At 42.1% G+C, this 24156-nt stretch overlaps 1 protein-coding gene across 17 annotated transcripts in view; it reads left to right on the top strand.

Moving 5' to 3' along the window:
* Nucleotides 1–24156, top strand: part of adgrb3 (adhesion G protein-coupled receptor B3) — a 1393543-nt gene that overhangs the window by 513346 nt on the left and 856041 nt on the right. For all 17 annotated transcript variants that reach the window (XM_059645517.1, XM_059645509.1, XM_059645512.1 and 14 more), the window contains 2 exons: nt 14214–14316; nt 17590–17633. In XM_059645517.1, coding sequence (XP_059501500.1) covers nt 14214–14316; nt 17590–17633 — 147 coding nt within the window. The remainder of the gene's footprint in view (nt 1–14213; nt 14317–17589; nt 17634–24156) is intronic.

Here is a 24156-nt window from a genome sequence, read left to right as displayed (position 1 = left end):
ACATATGAATTTTCTGTAATAACCTCACCAACACAAGGAAATACCTCAGCTTTGGTGCAGATGTTGGACCTGGGGTACCTTTGATTGCCCTTACTTGATCTTTCAATGGGCGTAACCCAGTCTATTCTGTAGCTCAGGTAGGTTAAGTTCTTGAACTGCTTGTTATTGTCTTCCCAGATAAATGGCAACCAAGGGTAGACCTTTTAAAATTTTCCCCAACAACCATGGGAAATGACACAGAGTGATGATACGCCAAAAGGTAATCTTGTATATTGGTGCAAACCCTTATGGATTTTAATTGTAACGTACATCTGGGAAACCTCATCTAATTGCAATTGCAGGTACCCCTGGTTCACATCCAGTTTTGTGAAGGACTGCTCTCCTGCCAGTTTTGCATATAAGTCTTTTATGCAAGGGCATTGGGTATTTATCCAGGTGCAAAAACAGTATATCATTTGTTTGAAATCCCCACAAAGGTGAACTGACCATTCAGGTTTCACAGTTGGCATAACTAGTGCTGCTCATTCCACAAACCGCACTTGTTTGAAGATTCTTTCACTTTCCAACCTCCTGATTTCTGCACATAAGGCAAATGGCACTGGACAGGTCTTGCAGAATCAGGGGATTTCTTCCTGGTCAACATGTAAAGTGGCCTTAGCCCCTCTGATAGTCCCTAGATGCCCTGAAAAACCTTCCAAATATTTAATTAGGACTTGGCACAGCCATATTCTAATTGAAAAATGTTGAGCCAATCAAATTGAATCTTTCTCAGCCAATCAAAGCAGTCACCAAGTCTGAGTTTGATCTTGCAGTGACGTTATGAGCAGTGATAATCCGACCTCACATTTTTCCATCCCCACCCTTGTTTGCCTTCTGGAAAGACCACTCTCTCAGGGACTCCCTTGTTCGCTCCACACTCCCCTCCAACCCCACCACACCCAGCACTTTCCCCTGCAACCGCAGGAAGCGCTACACTTGCCCCCACACCTCCTCCCTCACCCCTATTCCAGGCCCCAAGATGACTTTCCACATCAAGCAGATTTCACCTGCTCATCTGCCAATGTGGTATCCTGCACCCATTGTAGCTCCCTTTACATTGGGGAAACCAGGCGGAGGCTTGGGGACCACTTTGCAGAACTCCTACACTCAGTTCGCAACAAACAGCTGCACCTCCCAGTCGCAAACCATTTCAACTCCCCCTCACATTCCTTAGACGACATGTCCATCCTGGGCTCCCGCAGTGCCACAATGATGCCACCCGAAGGTTGCAAGACCAGCAACTCATATTCCGCTTAGGAACCCTGCAGCCCAATGGTATCAATGTGGATTTCACAAGCTCCAAAATCTCCCCTCCCCCCACTGCATCCCAAAACCAGCCCAGCTCATCCTCGCCTCCCTAACCTGTTCTTCCTCTCGCCTATTACCTCCTCCCACCTCAAGCGGCAGCTCCATTTCCTACCTCCTAACTTCATCCCGCCCCCTTGACCTGTCCGTCCTCCCCAGACTGACCTATCCCCTCCCTACCTCCCCACCTATACTCACCTCCACAGGCTCCTTCCCCGCCCCTTTAACTTGTCTGTCTCCTCTCCAACTATCTTCTCTTCTTTCCACCATCTCCCCCTCTCTCCCTATTTATTTCAGAACCCTCTCCCCACACCCTTTTCTGTTGAAGAGTCTAGGCCCGAAACATCAGCTTTTGTGCTCCTCTGATGCCGCTTGACTTGCTGTGTTCATCTGGCTCCGCACTTTGTTATCTAACATTTTGAGCAGTGAATGGAGTAGAATATTTTGATAGGAGTACAAGTGAAATGTTGCTTCACCTTGAAGGTGTGTTTGGAGCTTGAACAGTGAAGGGGAATGAGATAAATGGGCAAATGTTACGCCATCTGCAATTGCATAGGAAAGTGCCATGGATGAGGATGTGCTAGGAGTGCCAAAGAGCGGGTCAAGGTTTTGCAGCGGGAGCAGTCCCTCCAGAGTGCTGGAATATGTTTGATGGTGTAATTCTGTCTGAGGTGACAGAACTGGTGGAAGATGATTCTTTTCTATGTGAGGCAGGGATACAGAATGCAGAGAAGTGAGCCCTGTTATTGTTCTGAGACCGAGAAGAGCAGGTAAAGACAGACTTGCAGGAAATGGGTCAGAACACCAAATTCCTGTAAAGATGTGTTTAAACTGGAGCTTGTATCAGACAGTTTCAAAGAAATCTACAACCACAGAGCAGTTCCCTCCTGGCTCCCAAATGCACAGCTGCATTTAGCTGAGTTTACTAGGAGATGAACAGAGCAGACAGGGAGAAATTGTGCCCTTTCATAAAAAGGATTGAGAGTGAATTGGCACAAATTTAAAATAAATTGGTAGATTTAAAGGTGGATTCAGTTGTTTTGAAATCCTGTTTCCTTTCCTTCTCTGATAACTTGCGAGTTTAAAAAACCTTCCACCCGTTTAATTACACCTATAATGGTCAATCTTCTATCCAAAGAATCCTTAAGCAAACATTTGCAAGTTATGAAAGTCAAATATGACAGTTTAGGAAGAAATAAGGAAGAACTTGGATTTATATAGCACTTTCTTCAACCTCACAATGTTCCAACATGCTTCATAGATATTTACATACTTTTGAAGTGTGGCCACTATTGAGGTGTAGGAAAAAAATCCGCTAATATATGTGTAGCAAACTCTCTCAAAGGTAAATTGATTGACTGCATAATCTGTTTGTATGATTTCAATGGAATGATAATTATTAGCCAAGACACTGGGGATAACACTCTGCTCTTCTTCAGAATTGTTCCATGGTATCTTTAATGTCTATATGGGAGAGTTACAAGAGCTTGGTTTTACCTCATAACTACACAATGGCACTTGTATCAATGCAACCTCTATCACTGAAGTCTGCATTGAAACCTCAGTGTGAATTATTTCCAGATTTCTGAAGTGGGATTTGAACCCACAAACTGAAGCACGTTTTTGAAGAAAAGTATAGGAGTTCTTCGCCATGTCTTGGCCAATATTTGTCATTCAATCAATATTGTGAAAATGGGTGATTTTGGTTGTGATCACTTTGCCAATTATGGGAGCTTGCTTTGTGCAAAGATGGCTGCCATCTTTCAGACATTACAACAATGACCACATCGACAGTGTGGTGCTGGAGGAACACTCCAGGTCAGGCAGCATCGGAGGAGTAGGAAAGTTGACGTTTCGGGTCAGGACCCTTTTTCAGTAAAATAATTGACTGTAAAATCTGTTCGTATCGCGTTGATGGAATGATAATTATTGGCCAGGACACTGGGGATAGCACTCTGCTCTTCTTCAGAATTGTGCCATGTGATCTTTAATGTGTATTTGTGAGGGTAGCAAGAGTTTGATTTTACCTCACATCTACAGGATGGCAATTGTTTCAGTGCAGCCTCCATCATTGAAGTCTGCATTGAAATCTAACCCTTTTTCAGAACTAACAAGGCGCAGAGCTGGATGAACGCAGCAGGGCAAGCAGCATCAGAGGAGTAGGAAGGCTGAACGGGGTCTAGACCCGAAACGTTGGCCTTCCTGCTCCTCTGATGCTGCTTGGCCCGCTGTGTTCATCCAGCTCTGCACCTTGTTATCTCAGTTTCTCCAGCATCTGCAGTTCCTACTATCTCTTCTTCAGAGCTGTTCAGAGAAGTAGGAAAGTTGACATTTCAGGTTGAAACCCTTCAGAACTGTTCGGTAGAAGGGTCCCAACCCGAAACGTTAACTTTCCTACTTCTCTGATGTTGCTTGACCTGCTGTGTTCCTCCAGCTCCACATTGTGTTGGCTCTGACTCCAGCATCTGCAGCTCTAGCTTTCTTTGAGTGACATCAATGACTGCATTTGGTTGTAAAGCACTTCAGGACATCTCAGGGTAGTGAAAGATGTTATATGAATGCAAGTCTTTCTTTTATCTGTTCTGATTCAAGTACAAGTCTGACTAGTCTCTGAGACACAGCTTAACCCATGAAAATGATCTTCTGTGTACACAGTGAGAGACCCATCTGTGAGCAAGTGGACATGCTCCCATTTTCCAATGCTATAAAACTATCCATTTACTTTCCTTAATTCACATTGGAAAAAATCTGTGAAGAAAATTATTGGGGAAAATCTAGTGTGCATGAAAAAGAAAGAAAACTCATTTTGCAATCAGGTCTATGTATTAGGGCCTGCTGGGGAATATTCTCCAACAGCAGCCCAATCCCAAGATTTATTATATCACAAATGCCACTCTACAGTTATTCATAGAAACACTGTAGTCCCTTCACATTGGGAATTTTATGATATATCATTTCTATTTTGTCTTATCCTAGCTGTGGATATATGCTGTTTGCCAGGCTTGTGAATTGATCAGAAGGGAGACAGAGATTTGGTTTTAACAAGTGAAGGAGAGGAAGTGTAATAGCTCTGCGTGTCACACAGAATTAAAGAATGCACACAAAATGTCTGTAATACACTAATTGCTTAAGCCAGTTAAAGATGGAGAGATTTTTTAACTTTGGGGGGACCAAGGATATTCATAACAATTGCAAATATGTTCACTTGAGCAAGGGATAGCCATTATCCTGGCACCTTTCTCAATCCTGAAGTGCTTGATGAAGCTTAAAATTGCTGTTGAAATGGAACTACTGTGCAGCAATTAGCTGTCATGTACAGCGGGCACCTAATGGACTTTAGGCAAAGCATATTTCTGTTTACAGCATGATTATGTTTTGATCATGTTTTTCATTATCTGTAACAATAAAACTGCATCACCTTCTTGTTATTTACAATGTTATGATGCATAAATGACTGCCACAGGTATTACGGAACCATAGTATGTTACAACAGAGAAAGAGAACATTCAATTAGTCCCACTCCCTTGACCCTTCTACAGAGTCTGGCAAATGTTGCTTATTCAAACATTCATCCAATCTCTTTTGAAAGCAGTGTTTAAATCAGATTCTAGCAAACATTCAGACAGTGCATTCCAGATCATAGTAGCCCATTGGCTCAAAGAAAACTCTCATTTCTTCTCTTCTCGTGTTTTTTTTAAACCATTTACCTTAAATCTATGCCCCCTGATTATCAACCCATCTGGTTTCATACTAAATATGATCAGCCTGCAAAGTGCAATTATTGAGACCAAGGAAGGAGGAATGAGAGTGATTGGGTTGCTCCATGGTGAAACAGCTTGAATTTGATGGGCTGAACTGCTGCCTTCTGCACTACTAATGACTGGATGGATGCAAGTTCAGATAGGTGTAATTTGTGGCAGACCAGCACCTGACATCAGGTGTAGGTGGAGTATCTGGATGTTGGGAATATTGGGCACCATCTTTTATGCTTTTGACAAGCAACGAAATGAGTTTCTAGGCAGTGGTGATTTGATAATTAAAGGGGATTGTTGCTTGTTAAATGGCTTCTGAACAGCACAGCTCACATTATTAATAATCAGCTCTCTACCTTGCCAAATACACCAAACAAACTAGATGTTAAGAATTCCTAACTAGGCACCTAATGACTTCAGCTCATTGCCAGAAGCAAAGAGCCTCCATGTAGGACACCTGGCACTGACTATTCAGGACACACTGCATGGACATTGACCATATGTAGCCCAAGTCCATGGACACTGGCATCTGACATGTGGCAGTCTCTAAGAACCCTGTTGACACATCTCCACTCCACTAAGAGGACACTTACGCACATCACTGCTGTACCTTGGGCTGCACTGGCAACAATTATTGTAATACTGCAACAAGGACATTGTGTATTCAGGGACACGTCTCCAATTCATGGACTGGACTAGGCTGAATTCCTCGGCTATTCACTCACTGTCATAACTCTCACTCACTCTGAGCCTGCCTAGATACTCACATCACTGCCTTATCTTGGCATTTTGCACTTTGTCCTCTCAGTGAGAGATTCCAGGCCACAGTGTTCTGCAAGGGAGGTATTCAGGGAAATGAATGTAATTCACACAGCTGTTAATTTAGGTGCAGGTAGGAGAAGTCCTGAGTGAGTGAATAGGTGGCACAGAGGGCATGCAGGGCTAGTGGGGTCAGATGTTCGGGTGGGTGAGAGTGAGTGGGTGAACTGTTGCAGAGAGAGCAAGCCTTGGCGGGAGATGGATCCAATAGTAGACAGAGACCAACTCTAAGGTGCTGGAGAGAAGATACTGCCAAAGTGGAAAAGGTCATTGGCCTTCTTCCTACATACTGTAAATTCCTCCAAATGGCTGAGTCTGCACTGACCTGATTAGTAACCTCAGCCCATGCTGACATGCTTTAGTGTTGTGTCATCCTCTATTGGTACTGGGGAAAGAGTAAGCCCCACGTGTGTCCATATCATCCTCCAAGATCCTGCCTGTAAAGTGGAGTGCCTGTTTTTCCCTCTCAGCTAATTGTCATGATCCCGAGCAGGGCAGCACTGGTATGATGAATCTTGTTGAGATGTACAGCAACGTTTTAAAGATGACACAGGTGCAAGGAATGCCAGTTAATTCCTTGCAGTGTCATATTGTTCCAAGAGTGAGTGTGTTGTAAAGTGGGACTGGAGTGAGTTGAAAGGGTATCATAGGGGCTTGTTTGATCAGAATGATGTAAGTTTGGTAAAATTTGACCTTGCAGTGGAAATACATCTAAAAATCTCAACCCCACACTAAAGGAAAACAAGATTCAGGCCAATGGCTATTTTCAAATTCCTACTTTGTTAACCCACTTGATGCCTCTGATCTTTCTAGCAGCAACTTAACCATTCACTGGATGCTGCTTTCTCTAAAAGTGATGTAACCCTAAAACTGTAGCAGTTGATGTAAATGAATTGATCATCAACTCACATTACCAAAGAAATTACTCAGAGTTTTAAGCAAGGTCTGAAATCCTATCGATATTGAACCATTGTGACAGGGGTACATATTAAAGGCCTTGTGGTGCAGTAGCTACTGTCCCTGACTCTGAGCCTGAAATTCCAGGTTTGAGTACTACTCCATGATGTAATGACCACAGAATATATTTTCACAACACCTCAAAGCAGGTCAAGGAACAACTTGCAAAACCTTCCAATATGTACTGAGGGTAAGAGTGGGGAGCGATTCCTGATTACCCATGTAAAGGAAAGAAAATTAGAGTCTCGATTGTCACTATTCACACCTCCAAATTGAATGGTGATATTCAGAAAGGTTCCCAGCAATGTGAAGCCTGTAAGTGAATTGTAACATCTGACTACCACACATAATTTGGGACTTGATTTGTAGAAGATATTACAAGGATAAAATGTCATTTATATTGCACCTTTCCCACATCCCAAGATCATTTATGGCCAATGACACACTTTTCTGAAGTATAGTCACTGCTGCATTGTAGGAATCTCAGCAGGATATTTGCACACAGTAAGATCCCACAAATATTGGCGATCGTGACTAGATAATTTAAACTTATGACATCGACTAAGGGGCAAACATTGGTCAGGACTTTCTTGCTTCACTTCAAAGTAGAGCCATAAACCACTTCCATCCATTTGAGAGTACAGACAGATCCTCAGTTTAATGTCCAAGCGATAATTTACTGCGAATAATGCAGCCTTCTGATGGGGCATCAGCCTAGATATGATTTTCAAGTTCCTGGTACATAACATGAAACTGCAGCCTTGTTACTGAGAGGCGACAGAACTCCCAACTGAGCCTCTGCTGATTTTTTTTTAATATATGCTTACTGGGATGCAATAAATTTAAGAAGGTACTGGGAATGCCACATGATGTCTGTCACCCCACAAACTCAAGATATTTGTGGTCTTTTATTTGATAATGCACCCTAATCTGTTCAATAAGATTAGCGGTTGACTAATCTGCGATTCCCCCAACCAAATAGTTTGCTGACAGTTATTGTTCCAGCTCATTTAAGAAGACTAACCACTCAGATGAAGGACTGAAGTCTGGGCTCAAGGACAGGAAAATGTACCTATATGTGTTTTAAGATCACCATTACTTAGTTAGCCTTCATCGATAGAGAGATAAAATTTCACTCCAAATGGAATGTTGAAGGAAGACCAATTTTACCAACAGAAATCTCACCAATACATTCGGTGTTTGGGTTAGCTTTGTCTGATCGTTCCAGGTGGACGTTAACAGTTTGACAAATTGCTCTGGAAGAGCAATACACCCAGCTTGTATCCTTTGCCAGCCAAAATTGTTTTGTTCCAACAACTGCTGTTCTTGAGATTGAGGTGCATTTGCAATTGTCATGTACAAATTTGTGGCAAAGACCTTTAGAACATCTCTGGAACATGAAAAGTAAAATCTCAAATCTCTTGTTTAGAGACATAATTGCACATTGTTGGGCTGATACTTTAAAAAAAACAATGAATAAGGTTTACTGAGTTGAAAGGTCTGAACTTGTAAACATAGATGTGAGGTTAGACTTTGAGGCACGGGGCTCTTGTTCCCAGTGAATGCTGCTAATAGGGAGCCAGTACACTGCCTATACCTTGCCTTTTATTGCCCGCAGTGGGTTTGCTCCAAATAAAGCAGCTCCAATGCTTAAGGAACAAGATCCAGACCCATCATCACAAGCAAACAAATATAAACATCATAGCAAGGGTTAAGCTGCCCCCCTCTTTGCCATCACTACAACTGCCAAGACTTCATTACAAAGATCTGTATCTCTCACTGTGTTGCACAGATTTATTTATTGAAAGCCCTGCCCATCCCCATGAATAAAATCACTGAAGAGAAAACCTAGACAATTTCATTTGGTGTCAGGCTCATTAAAACTTTCACACCCTCTCTGACAACTAATAATTTGTTTCAGATCAAATTGATCAGCATTGTTCTAGCTGCCCAGCAACAGGCAACTGTTTCCTCTGGACCACATAATGATTTCCAGCAACATAAATACCAGGGCTGATTGAGCAGAAAATGACAAAGCAACATGTGTCTGATGGTTATAAATACTTTCTTATCCACAGTTGTTGCCAAGGGACTAGCATGCCTAACAACATTTAGCTGAAGGGAAACAGCTCTTCACAGAAAAGCAAAGAAGGCAATCTCGCTGAGGTATCAGGGGGTTGTGGGGGGTGTCTTCAGTTTGCTAGAAAGTTAGTAATAAACCTGCCAAACCACAAACTAATCACTCAGTGGCTAGGACTCCAGCAAGCCTATCTCTGGTATCAAGATGGAAATCTATTCTAACCAGAACTGCCAACCTGCTGGTGTTAGGATGGTGGTGGGTGTTCAGACGCAGCACCAACCTGCTTTAAAAAAGGGCTTTTCCCATGCTCAAGCTTGCCACCAGCGACCGCACAAGATACTGTTTGCGGCCTCTGCCCAGCCATACATTTTTGAAATTCAGATAGCTCATGCTTTCTTCGTTAAGTGTTATGGCTAAGAACCCACATGTCTAGGTATCCTGAGTGATAATGGGAACTGCAGATGCTGGAGAATCCAAGACAACAAAGTGTGAAGCTGGATGAACACAGCAGGCCAAGCAGCATCTCAGGAGCACAAAAGCTGATGTTTCAGGCCTAGACCCTCAGCTTTTGTGCTCCTGAGATGCTGCTTGGCCTGCTGTGTTCATCCAGCTTCACACTTTGTTGTCTAGGTATCCTCCCTGTTTGTACAGAGAATGTCAGTTGCCAAATGAGAGTAAAATTGTATAAAGCAAAAGGCACCAGCTCAAATTATAACATCAGCAATGAGATTCAGACAGGAGATTTGACAGATGAGTTCAAAATCAGAGAGGCTTTTGATAAAATTAAATAAGATAAAACTGTTTCTGATGGCAGAAGGTTCAGTAGCCAAATGATACCAATTTTGGCTGATTGACAAGGTGAAGTATTTATTTATTTAACTGAAACTTGCTGTCACCTGAAAGAGTAGTGAAGACCAGACTGAATTGTAACTTGTCAAAAGGCAATGAGAAGGTAAAAAATAATTACTAGCTGACAGTGCAGGTGTTTGGGAATAACATGATTCATAACTGGCCTTGGAAGGATGGGCAGATTGGCACACATCAGTGCTGCCTCATTCTCCAATTCCAAATCTTTGTAAATCAGACATTGAATGTGAAGATATCCAAGAGTTAATTCTGTGATGGGCATTTCTGATGAGCTAAGCATTCACAGAGAATGCTGCAGAGGAAATCAGGTACTTCAAGCCCATTTCAGCTGAAAGAACCTGAGAGGCCACAAACAGTTTTGCTAACCTCCCAAATTCTTCTTAATTGAAACTTAGAAATAATTCATTCTATTTTGTGGCCCTGTTCAGGCTGTAGTTTGGCAGTGTTGGAACAATCATGGATGATTTTTCAGAATCTCAGAATTATTATAATGCAGAAAAAGGCCCCACAACCCATCATAATTACAGCAGGTCTTTAAGCATATTGTCTTGGTACTAAACTTTTCCCATAAGCATGCACTTTATTTATACTTAAGTAATCATCTAATACCCTCTTGAATATCAAGGAGAAGAATAGTTTTCCAAGATAAATTTTTGAAAGAAAACATAAATTGAAAATACTGGAAATGCTTAGCAGGTCATGAAGCATTCTGGGATAGATAAATTAAGCCACTATTTCAGAACTATGACGTTTACCAGAACTGAAAGTTGTATATCCCTACAGTGTGGTAGGAAGTCATTTGACCCAGCATGTCTGCACTGACCCTCCAACTGACCATCCTACCCAGACTCAGTACTCACCCCATTTGTCATGGCTATCCCAGCTAACCTACGGATCCCTGAGCATTTTAGCATGACCAATCCACCTAATTTGCACATCTTTGGACAATGGGAGGATATGTAATCTCATCACAGACAGTCACCCAAGGCTGGAATTGAACCCAGGTTCTTGCCACCAAGATGTGAGAGTTACTGCAACTTTCAAACAATTATAGACATGGAAATTGAAGGAAGAGTCAGAGATATCAAACTAATGTTGGGCAGTGCAAGAGTCTAAATGACTAAAGGCATGTGAAAAATGGTATGGTAGTGGGAACAGAAACAAATAATGAGTCTGGAGGAGGTGGAACTGAGAAATGGTAGAAACGCCACCGGTAACTGTTTCTTGAAAATAAATCAATGGGGCAGAGGTTCTGATGTGAAATTATGCAACTCAGTATTGAATCAGGAAGGTTGTAAACAAAAGATGAATTCCTTGAGCTTTATTTAAGATTCATTTTGTGAGATATGGGCATCACTGGCAAGTTTGACCACACTTATGGCCTCGAGAAGGTGGTAGTGAGCTGCCTTCTTGAACTGCTCCAGTCGTTGAGGTGGAAGCTTACCCACAGGCTTTAAAGAAGGGACTTTTAGGGTTTTGACTCAGCAACTGTGAAAAATTGACCATGTAATTCATATGAACAAATGCAAAAGGAGCAGAAACAGATCATTTGGCTCCTTGAACCTGCTCATCCTATGCTCAGTTCGCAACAAACAACTACACCTGCCAGTCGCGAACCATTTCAACTCCCCCATGCTCCACTCCTCAGATGACATGTCCATCCTGGGCCTCCTGCATTGCCACAACGACACCACCTGAAAGATGTAGGACCAGCATCTCGTATTTTGCTTGGGAACCCTGCAGCCCAAGGGTATCAATGTGGACTTCACAAGCTTCAAAATCTCCCCACCCCCGACCACATCCCAAAACCAGCCCAGCTAGTCCCTGCCTCCCTAACCATTCCTCCCACTGCAAGCCCCACCCCCATCTCCTACCCACTAACTTCATCCTGCCTCCTTGCCCTGTCTGTCCTCCCTGGACCAGCCTATGCCCTCCCTAACTCCCCACCTACGTTCACCTTCACTGGCTTTAATCCCGCCTCTCTGACCTGTCTGTCTCCTCTCATCTTATCTTCTCTTTTATCCATCTTCTATCCATCTCCCCCTGTCTCCCTATTTATTTCAGAATCCCCTTCCCCTCCCACATTTCTGAAGAAGGGTCTAGGCCCGAAAAGTCAGCTTTCCTGCTCCTCTGATGCTGCTTGGCAAATTAGGGCTTGGCAAATTAGGGCAGGGCTTACACACTTAATGGTAAAGTGCTGGAGAGTGTTGCTGAACAACAAGACCTTGGAGTGCAGTTTCACAGTTCATTGAAAGTGCAGTCCCAGATAAACATGATAGCGAAGAAAGCATTTTGTATGCTTGCCATTATTGGTCATTGCACTGAGTATAGGAGTTGGGAGGTCATGTTGCAGTTGTACCTGACATTAGTTAGGCCACTTTTGGAATACTTCATGCAATACTGATCTCCCTTCTACAAGAAGGATGTTGTGAAACTTGCAAGTGTTCAGAAAAGATTTACGGGGCTAGGCTATTGCCAGAGTTGGAGCATTTGAACTATAGGGAGAGGCTGAATAGGCTGGATCTGATTTCTCTGGAGTGTCACAGCCTGAGGGGTGACATTATAATGGTTTATAAAGCCATGAGGGGCATGGATAGGGTGAACACCCAAGGACTTTTCCCTGAGGTAGGCGAGTTCAAAACTAAAAGGCTCAAGTTTAAGGTGAGAAGGGAAAGATTTTCATGCAGAGGGTGAAATGAAATATGAACAACCCAAAGAAGTGGTGGAGACTGGTGCAATTACAGCATTTAAAAGGCATCTGAATGGGTATATGAGTAGGAAGGAATTTGAGGGATATGGGCCAAATGCTGGGAAACGGGACTAGATTAATTTAGGATATCTGGTCGGCATGAATGAGTCTGACTGAGGGGTCGGTTTCCATGCTATACAGCTCGATGACTCTATGACTTACCATCACATCTTGATAATCCATGGTATTACCAACACTGAATCCACTACTATCAACATACTGGGGGTACTATTGAGCAGAAACTGAACTGGAGGAGTAGCCACATAAATATTGTGCCTACAAGAGCTAGGTCATAGGTTAGGAATCCTGCAGCAGTTAACTCACTTCCTGACTTCCCAAAGCCTGATCACAATCCACAAGACACAAATCAGGCATATGCTTGAATACCGTTCACTTGACTAGATAAAGACAGCTCCAACAACACTGAAAAGCTTGATATCATTCAGGACAAGGCCCCCAGCTCGACTGACATCACAATCACAAACATTCTCTCCCCACCAATGCTCAGTAGCAGCAGTGTGTACGGTTTACAAGGTAAACTGCTGAAATTTGCAATAGATCCTTCGTCAGCACCTTCCAGATCCACTTCCCCTACCATCAAAAAGGATGAGATTGATCCTTGGAATGCGCAGGTAGTCTTAGGAGGACAGTTTGGACATGCTGAGCATGTTTCCATTGGCATTCAGAAGAGTGAGGGATGACTTTATTAAAGTGTACAAGATCCTGAATGGCCTTCATAAGGTGGACAGGACAGGGATGTTTCCTCTTACAGGCGACTGCTGGTCAAGACGCTACTGTTAAAATTAAGGGTCACCTTTTCAGGACAGAGATGAGTAGAATATTTTTATGAAGTTTGGAACTCTTTGCCTTCAGAAGATGGTGGAGGTGGCATCATTGAGTATTTTTAAACAGAGATAGATTGATTTTTGTTGGTTGAGGGAGTTAAAGGTTACCAGATATAGATGGGAACGTGGAATATCAAACACAAATAGATTGACAAAGATTGTATTGAATGAGAGAGCAAGCTCAAGAGGCCAACAGGCTACTTCTGTTCTAAATTTATATGTTCATACACATTTATGAAAGCAAGATGACTAATGGTACAGTGCTGAAATTGGAGATGCTACAACTGAGGTTGGAAGGTTGCGAAGGATTTGAAAACAGGAGTGCACATTGAAATGAAGATATTCAAGAGCCATGATAGGTCAGCAAGTAGATGGATGCTGAGTAGATAGAACTTATTGTAAACTACAGTTCAGGCAGCAGCATTTCTGATCAGCACAAGAGGGTGCAAGTTGGGAGGCTAGACATGAGAGAATTAAAATTGTCTAGTCTGGAGATAATGAACACATGGTGAGGGCTTCAGACGCAGATGAGCTGAGGCAGGAGCGAATACTAAAATCATCATGGAGGTCATGGGACTGGAAGACATTGCAGAAATGAGAAGCAGCCGAGGTCAGGGAATGATTTGAAAACCAGGAAGATGCCTCAAGTTATATATAATGTTATCTCTATTTTTCAAATTTATTCATTTCTGACTGATGCTTTTTAATCTTGTTGTTTTTAATCATGTCTGTACTCCTTTCCAAGAATTATTCTTGACTTTTCAATTATATTTTCTCTTGCTTTTTAAACACACCCGCAGAAATTACACCATTGTGAATTCAAAAGTCATAGCTGTGACAGTAAGACCAAAACCGAAAATTGCAGAGTCTGTACTGGAAATTGAACTTGCTCACTTGATAAATGTAAGTACTTCTTTCCTTGCTGCAGACTATTCCAGGGATATTAGCCTTGAATTAACTGGGATAGTCCTCAGGGCTCAGGGCCAACGTGTGATTTCCACGCAAGACACAGAGTCTCATACCAGAAGAGTATTAATTGAAGGATTGGGTGCAATGCAGAGTATTCCTTGATCATGACATTCAATTTTCCCTGTGGCAACCTATCTATCCTGCAAAAATATTCTTAATATAGTTTCAGCTCATCTATTGTCATGTTAAATAAAACACTTACGATAACATTCTCCATCAGACAATAAGGACAGTTTATCTACAGTAACATTAATAAATAACTTGCAAAAATATTTTCTTTTACTAGTCCCCCTGCTTCTGCCCTGACATTCGGATACTAGGTTTCCTTTCAAATATGTGTGATTTGATTGGATACACTCATTCCGCTTTCTCCCTTCCCGGCTCTAACCTAGCAACATTGTGAGTAATTTCCTGGATCTAGCTACCTCTCCTCACACAATCAAAGCATCCTCTTTGGTGCTAATTAACATAAGCCTTCGGGGAGTCTTCCTCTACCCATCATTGTCATCTCAAACATGATCTAAGGTTCCCTCTTTGACCAGCCACCTTCATTTGTAAGCATTAGATAAACTTCTACTGACATTTTGATGAGCGCCAACTGTCTCTTTATCATTGCCACCTCCAATGGTGATCATAATTGGGTCCAAAATCTATTTTCACACCAAGTCCCAGAACTTTCTTTGACTATGTGTTGACATGACTTAAGCCAGCATGTTGCCTCCAACACCTGAGGCAGCAGGCATCTTTATCTGATTGAACCTAATGGTTCTTCTTAATCACCTTCCTTGCTTTGGATCCAGTCACCAGGCTCATTCTAGCTCAGGAATGTTACTTACCAATCCACCTACCTCAATGCAAACTCCCCTCACCATTATTCCAAGAAGGTACACTTTCTCCCACATGACCTGCTCCAATCTCACCAACTCCATCTGGAGCTAAATTGAGAATGACCTCAAATTTTGTAGCCCACAGCCGGTCCTGACCTTGTATCAAATATCCTGTGTGTTCTGCCATCGCTCACATTCACTGACCACACGCTTCACCATGCCTGGCATCAACATATTCTCATTCTGACTTATCTGCCTCTGTCTCATCTGCCACTGGTCAAATGGTCTCTAATCATTCAGACCCCCTCCTCGCTCAGGAAACTCTGTCCCAAATTGAAAACATGATTTTACTAGGGTTGCTTCGCAAGTGCAGGGTACTTTGCTTTATGATTAGTGCTCTATGAATGATGAAAATTGTTGTATGTCAGGAACTAAAATAGAATGTTATCATGAACTACAAAGGTGTTTGAATTATGAGATGTTCTTTCAATTGGTGCTGTTCACTAATTATGGGCTGTAAGATTAATCACAAGAAAATTACAGGAACTCAGTTCAGTTATTTCACTAACAAAGGGCTGAAGATTTGAAAGTCTAAGAAGGTTGTTAGGCTCTCGAAGAGTTAACTCATCTTTTAAGAATTGGTCATGCAAATTGATGTCTGTTGTTCTGTTTTGCTTTCAATTTTAATGGTATAACATGCCACAGGTCACTGCGTCCTGAGTGAAACAATATTTCATAAGAACTTGTTATTTGAACATGATCATGAAAAAAAGAAATTTGTCTTAAAACGCATCTGGATCACTAACAGCCTTCGGAGAAGGTTAACTAACATCTCTACCGATCAGACTTATGCTTAATTACACATCACACAATATGAGGTTACATTTCACATTCAGGTGGAAATTATTTAGTGAATAGCAGAACCCTTTGGAGTTTTGAAATACGGAGGGATCTGGGTGTACAAGTCCACAGATCACTGAAGGTGGTACCACAAGTAGATAAGGTAGTTAAAAAAAGGCATTGGCAGGGGCATTGGGTATACGGATTGACAAGTTATGCTGTAGCTTTATAGAACTTTAGTTAAGCTACACTTGGAAAATTGTATACAATTCTGGTCACCACACTTCTGGAAGGATTTGGATGCTTTGAAGTGGCTTACCAGGATGTTGCCTCATATGCAGAATTCTAGCTATGAAGAAAGAAAGGTTGGATAGACTGGGTTTGTTTTCACTGGAATGCAGAAGTTTGAGGGGCGACCTAATAGAAGTTTATAAGATTGTGAATGGCATGAATAAAGTAGAAAGTGTGAGGCCTATTCCCCAGGTGGTGGGGTCAATTATGAGGGGACACAGGTTCAAGGTGCACGGGGAATGTTTAAAAGGAATGTGCAAGGCAAGTGGTAGACACAGTCACAATAGCAGCATTCAAGAAATACTTGGACGGAGGCATGAATAGGAAGGAAAGGGAATAGAGGGATACAGATCCTTTAAGTGAAGACAGTTTTAGTATGGAAGGGCAAAATGGTGCAGGCTTGGAGGTCTGAAGAGCCTGTTCCTGTGCTGTATTGTTCTTTGTTCTTTCATTCCATTTATGGAGACATTTTCACAGAATTAACACCTATTTGATTAACAGCAGATAAAGTGGCTACGTTTCATTCCAGACTGAATTAATCATGTGTACTTTTTCCTCAAATTAGTTTAGACCATATGACGTAGGATTGGAAGTAAGGCCATTCAGCCCAACAAGTCCACTCTCCCTTTTAAATCATGGCTGATGGGCATTTCAACTCCACTTCCCTGCACTCTCCCCGTAGCCCTTGATTCCTTCTGAGATCAAGAATTTGTCGATCTCTGCCTTGAAGGCATCCAACGTCCCGGCCTCCTCTGCACTCCATGGCAATGAATTCCACAAGCCCACCACCTCTGGCTGAAGAAATGTTGTCTCATTTCGGTTTTAAATTTGCCCCCTCTAATTTTAAGGCTGTGCCCACGGGTCCTAGTCTCCCCACCTAACAGAAACAACTTCCCAGCGTCCACCCCTTCTTAGCCATACATTATCTTGTAAGTTTCTATTAAATCTCCCCTCAACCTTCTAAACTCTAATGAGTACAATCCCAGGATCTTAGCCATTCATCATACATTAAACCTACCATCCCAGGGATCATCCGTGTGAATCTCCACTGGACATGCTCCAGGGCTAGTATGTCCTACTTGCCCAATATTTCTATTGAAATGATCATCCAAAATAGTCTTGAATGTTTTGATCGAATCTGCCTCCATCCCAATTCCAGGCAGTGAATTCCATACAGATCCTTTCTCATACATGATCTGATCAACAATGAAAGAAAACATTTACTGACAAGTGTTTGTACCTTTTACAGGGTACTGAAAATCCTTACTGTGCTCTCTGGGATTTCAGCAAAACGTAAGTCCTGTCCCTATGGTTAATTCTTCTTTACTTATGGCAAAAATGATCTTCTAGACTTGTTTTCATTAGTTGTCAGGGCGGGAGGTGGAGTTGTCAAAATCATTTCCCCTTCCTTCATTATTTGTTCACATCTTCCAGGAGATTACTCAACCTTTGCATGGGGGTGGGAGGTGGAGTGAGGGAGTAGCATATGTGCGGTAATGCACAAGGCAGTACTGATGCATTGAACAAGGTCAGATGGATCACAAGGCTTTCTTCCACTTATTCTTTTTCTTGTGCTCATTTTGAAAGCAGAGCGGCAATGATTTAAAAGCCTGTTATATTGGAAATGAAAGTACTGGTTATATTGGAACTCTGTTTTGAAGTGTATAAAAGAGTCGGACCAGTATGGATCATTTGCAAGTTTTACTGTTTTTTCTGCTTTGGCGGAAGTCAAGTGGGGTTGACTTCCCTGTTATAAAGAAGATGGCAGGTGGAGCACCTCAAATCCAGATCACTGAAAAACTTTGGTATGCAAATGCTGGACATTTTTTATTCTCATGCTTAATTGAATAACAGTTTTCTTAAAGAAGTAGTACACCTGGACAGTTAAGTGATTAATGCGTTGGGACGGTATGTCACCAGATTCATTAGTAGTTTCTTGTATCATTCTGCTCTATGCTCCAAGTGACACTTCACCCTGCCCAACTTGACTTGACCCTAACTAGCTACAAGCTGAACGATCGGACTTGAAATCAGGAAAAATCTGGAATTCAGCCTGACTTCCATTCCAGATTTGAGGTCCTGTACTTATGCTGTAACTATTACTGTGGGATGGGATCTACAAATTTGCATTTTTGCAATGGATTTTCAGGGGTGAATATGAAAAGTTCAGCTGGGACGAGAAATTCCCCCAGGTCCCTTTCATTTACTGGGCCACATCTCTAGAGTGTACCTGCAAGTTTACAAGATCCATCCTTAAATATGCGTCCAGTGAATATTATTTTCATAATGTTGCAAAACAGTCCGACAGCAAAGCTTATTTGGAACATGATCTTCAAGTTCCCTGTTGTTCCAGTGTGTTGATTTGTGAAGGCACTTATTAACCTTATTATCATCACACTTGAAACATTGGAGGGTGTAATTTTAACTGCAGGGAAATAGTGTAAAACCGATGCCAACAAAATTGACTTCAATGAAAAGCAGTGTATGATAGGCAGCCAGTTCAAAATCAATTGATTTACACTATTGTACACAGTTAAAATTAGTCACAGCATCAACAGATCAGGACTCAAAATTAGAAGAGCTTACCCAGTAAGCTCTTCTTTAACACATGAATCTTTGGGTTATTTTAGCAGCAGCATGAAAAAATCTACTTGTTACAATAATTGTTACATGAGTTATCAGAATGCAGATTTGATTAGAGCAAAGACTGTTAATGTGATTATTATGACATTATTCAAAGCAAAGCTTAAGCTTTATCAGAAGAAATCTGCAAGAATGATAAATGTTTTGAACTGTTGCCAAATGAATAAATAATGATGGAGTTTGTGTTGTTTATATAGCTTCCTCATCTTAAAGAAACAGTTTCTGTTATGTTGATAGAATGCTCTGTTTTGTGCACAAGGACATTGTGGAGGAATCATTGTTCAGGGTAAATATCTTTTAATCGGATTGAGGAATTGCAGTGGGAAGAATGTTGGAAGCGCAAAGCAAGACGCAAAATGATCCTTGTGTATGTGACATGATATTTTCATTTTCAACAATTTCCCCCCATGAATGGCAGCAATGAACATAAACATGTTTTCTCAAAACTAAAAATTTTCTTTATTTTACTCTGGAAGAACAGCGTTTTTCATCATTGTCTCTGACATGGCAAACAAATTTAAGTGAAGCACAGACTGAGGAGCTGGGCAGAGAGGTTCTGACAAAATTTCCAACTACTTTGAAACAGGCCACCCACATACAGGCACAATATCTTCACAAATAGCATCAAAGAGTCACCTGTTCTCTTTGGAATGGAATCAGTCTGAATTTGGAAAGTTCGCTGCACAAATTTTCTATAATGGTGCTAATGGCATGTCCATCCTATTAATACTATTCAGTGTTTGAATACAATAGTCATTCTCAATGATTCATCCTGAGTGGTTCATGCATGCTCTAAATTTGATGGCTTTTGACACTTGCAGAAACTGCTAGTAATTGACTAGAGTGCCTAGAAATGTTCTCCAGCCCTCAAAAATATGAATACTTTACCAGCCACCGGGTAATTTTACTTTTGTTCATTTGGTAATTTATTCTTGTCATATTCATTGCTGGAAGATGTTGCAGGGAGACTTGGATAAACTGCAGAATTGGGCCGAAAGGTGGCAAATGAAGTTCAATGCGGATACGTGTGAGGTGATTCACTTTGGGAAGAATAATAGGAAGGCAGAATGCCGGGTCAATGGAAAGATTCTTGGTATAGTGGATGTGTAGATGGATCTTGGTGTCCATGTACATAGATCCCTGAAAGTTGCCACCCAGGTTGATAGAGCTGTTAAGAAGGCTTACAGTGTGTTAGGTTTTATTGGTAGAGGGATTGAGTTCCGGAGCTGTGATGTCATGCTGCAACTGTGCAAAACGCTAGTGCAGCCTCACTTGGAATATTGCGTTCAGTTCTGGTCGCCTCATTACAGGAAAGATGTGGAAGCATTGGACAAGGTGCAGAGAAGATTTACCAGGATGTTGCCTGGTCTGGAGCGAAGGTCTTATGAGGAAAGGCTGAGGGACTTGGGTCTGTTCTCATTGGAGAGAAGAAGGCTGAGAGGGGGTTTATTAGAGATGTGCAAGATGATCAGAGGATTAGATAGGGTGGACAGTGAGAGTCTTTTTCTGAGGATGATGACGTCAGCTTGTAGAAGGGGGCATAGCTACAAATTGAGGGTTGATAGATTTAAGACAGATGTCAGAGGCAGGCTCTTTACTCAGAGTGGTAAGGGGGTGGAACGCCCTGCCTGCCAGTACAGTTAACTCAGACACATTAGGGACATTTAAGCAGTCCTTCGATAAGCATATGGATGATGAAGGGATAGTGTAGGGGGATGGGCTTAGATTAGTTCACTGGTCAGCGCAACATCGAGGGCCAAAGGGCCTTTTCTGCGCTGTATTCTTCTATGTTTTATGCTCATTGTCAAGGATGTGGTAACATGCTGTTCCACTCACTGCCCAAAACACACCCACTGAAACTGCTTTAATCCAACCCAGCCTTTCCACACAAGTGAAAGGTAAAGACCCTACAGGTACTGCAAATATTCAATCAAAATACAGAAGTGGATCATAATGTGAACAAACTTTGTCAGCAGGTGAAAGGAGAAAGACAAGGTAATGTGGCAAGGTGATTTCAGTCTGCTCTGACATAAAATTTTAAGCCATTTTTTTCTGTCAGATGTTGCCCCAGTTTTCTTCCAGAGATCTCCACTGCAATGATATTCAAATTCTTGTCGGCAGTGAGCAGTTTGTTCAGGAAAAGACTTGAAATCTTTAAACACTATGGTGTTAAAATCACTCTCTGGAAAATTACTAAATCATAATTGAATGCAGTATTGTGAATGTGAACAACTCTATTTAAAAAAATGTCCATAAGCAACCAAAGACACATTAATGAGCCCACGAATTAATTCTATCAATTAATGTGTTAACAAATACCTAAATTAATGTTGTAAGACCAAATTCCTCAGTTTGTTCTGTCAGAGAAGATGGTAATTGCTGATTAATTGTTTCTTCAGCGACCAGACAACCTTACTGATGGTTGTAACGGATACCACACAGGTTCATTTCAATGGAGTAATGTGCCTAACAGCTTGTACAATGTACGCATCAATATTTTAAGTGATATAGAATCCCTAGAGTGTGGAAACAGGCTTTGTTGGCCCAACAAGTTCACACTGACCCTCAGAGCATCCCACTCACATGTAGGTCAGACCAAGTGAGAATGATAAATTTCCTTCCTGAAACATATTTATGAACCGGGTGAGTAGACAATTCAAACCCTCAGCATCTACCTTAGCCACTTTTTTCTGAATGGTGTCTGTTGTTGAGGAACTGAGGTGAGCAGTCCAATATCTCGGTAGACACGGAACTGCCTACTGCTCAGCATCAATGGTAAGGGAACCTATTTTCTCCTTAAACACCTTTACTCTTAATATAGCTGTATAACCTTTTGGGGTTATCTTTAAACTTATCAGCCACACCCATCTCAAACCCTCTTTTTGCTCTTCTGATTTCCATCTTAAGTAATACTTCCACATTTTTTGTGGTCATCTAGAGATTCACTTGAGCCTGATAGTTTAAACCCAATGCATGCCGTCTTCTTTTTCCTGACCAGAGCCTCAATATCCCTTGTCAGCAGGGATCCCTGAACCTGCCAGCTTTTCCCTTCACCTTAACAGGGATATACTGATATGACATTTTTAAAAGCCTCCCATGTGCCAATCATTCCTTTTCCATCAACAAACTCACCTGATCAATTAATGCTAGATCTTACCTAATGGACCCAAAATTGGCCCTGCTCCAGTTTAACACCTTAACCTATGGAGTTATCGTTACTGGACCCAAAGTGCTTTCCGACTCACATCTCAGTTACTTGCCCGATCTTGTTTCTGAAGAGGAGGTCCAGTGTTGTCCCCTCCCTAGTAGGGCCCTCTACATATTGATTTAGGAAACTTTCTTGGACACATTTGACAAATTCCACTCCATCCAGGCCTTTTACACTTTAGGTGGCCCAGTCAATACAGGCGAAATTACAGGTAACTGCAATCTCTCTACATATCTGTTCCACTAGTACCCGTTGGCTATTTGGAGGTCTATAATATAGTCTCAACAGAGTTAACATTCCCATCATGTTTCTAAGTTCTAACCATGTGGCCTCATTCAGTGACCTCTTAAGAATATCTCCTTGAAGCATTGTTATTATGTCCTCCCTTGTCAAATGGGCAACTCTCCCTCCTTAAAAACCAAAAGTATTTCAGATGCTATAAATCAGGAGCAAAAAAAAAGTTGCTGGAAAAGCTCAGCAGGTCTGGCAGCATCTGTGAAGGAGAAAACAGAGTTCATGTTTCGGGTCCGGTGACCCTTCCTCAGAACTGAGGACTGACTCAGTTCTGAGAAAGGGGCACCGAACCCAAAACATTAACTCTGTTTTCTTCCTTCACAGATGCTGCCAGATATGCTGAGCCTTTCCAACAACGTTTTCTGTGTTTAACTCTCCCACCATGCTAACTTGTACTTTTGTCATGCTTGTAGCTTCTGTGTCCTGGAACATTGAGCTGCCAGTCCTGCCCTCCTCTCAGCCATGTTTCTGTTAATCGCTATAATATCCCAGTCCTCCAAGCCAAACCACGCTCTGAGCTCATCTACCTTACTAGTAAGGCCTCATGCATTGTAATAAATGCACTTTAAACCGGAAGTCTTTTCCCTCCCTTTATTGTGCCCCTAGCTACCCTGAATAGTAAACTTGCTTTTTGATGGCTAATTTATTTTCTGCTGTCTTTTTGATGGTCCCTCTCTTACTCAGAATCCCATTCCCCTGCCAAATTAGTTTAAACCCTCCTGGGTAACACTGGCAAAACTCCCCACAAAGATATTTGACCCCCCTCCAATTCAAGTGCAACTTATTCTTCTTGTACAGGTCACCTCTACCCCAAAAAGATTCCAGTGATCCAGAACTAATTAAGTAAACCAGCTCCTCAGCCCACATTCATGTGGCCTATCTTTCTATTTCTATCCTCACCAGTGCGTGGCACTGATAGTAATCCAGAGATCACTACCCTTGAGATCCTGCTTTTTAACTTCTTACCTAACTCCCTATATTCATTTCACAGGACTCCATCTCTTTGTCCACCTATGTCATTTGTACCGATGTGCACAGTGACCTCTGGCTGCTCACCATCCCTCTTCAAAAGTTCTGCAACTGCTCAGAGACACCCTTCACCCTGGCATCTGGGAGGCAACACACCATCCTGCTGTCTCCTGTGTGGCCCAGAATCTCCTATCTGTCCCCCTCTCCTATCGATATTGCTCTGTCTGACTGCACCCTTTCTGTCTGAGCCTCAGAGCTGGTCACACAGCTAGTGACCTGATTGCTACTGTTAGCCCATGAAAGATCATCCCCTCCAACAGGATCCAAAGTGATATACCTGTTATTGAGGGGAAGGGCCTCACAGGAACACTGAACTATCTGCCTTCCCACTTTATATCTTCTGGTGGTCACCCAGCAACTTAGGAGTGACCACTTCACTCTAGCTCTTATCAGTGATATTCTCTGCAACCCAAATGATCCTGAGTGCATCCAGCTCCACCTTCAGTTCCCTAACACAGTCTGTGCGGAGCTGCAGCGGGGTACACTTCTCACAAGTATAGCCACCAAGAACATTGGAAGTCTCCCTGATTTTCCACATGTTGCCCTAACTGCCATCCCTACTGCCTTCAATCTAGACAAAAAGAGAGTTAAAGAGCCATTACCTGCTTTTACCTGTATCTTTGCTCAGGTTCCTGACACCAA

This window comes from Stegostoma tigrinum, chromosome 4 (genome assembly GCF_030684315.1).
Source record: "Stegostoma tigrinum isolate sSteTig4 chromosome 4, sSteTig4.hap1, whole genome shotgun sequence".
NCBI classification, from domain to species: Eukaryota; Metazoa; Chordata; class Chondrichthyes; order Orectolobiformes; family Stegostomatidae; genus Stegostoma; species Stegostoma tigrinum.
This window is presented reverse-complemented; position numbering and strand designations above follow the sequence as displayed.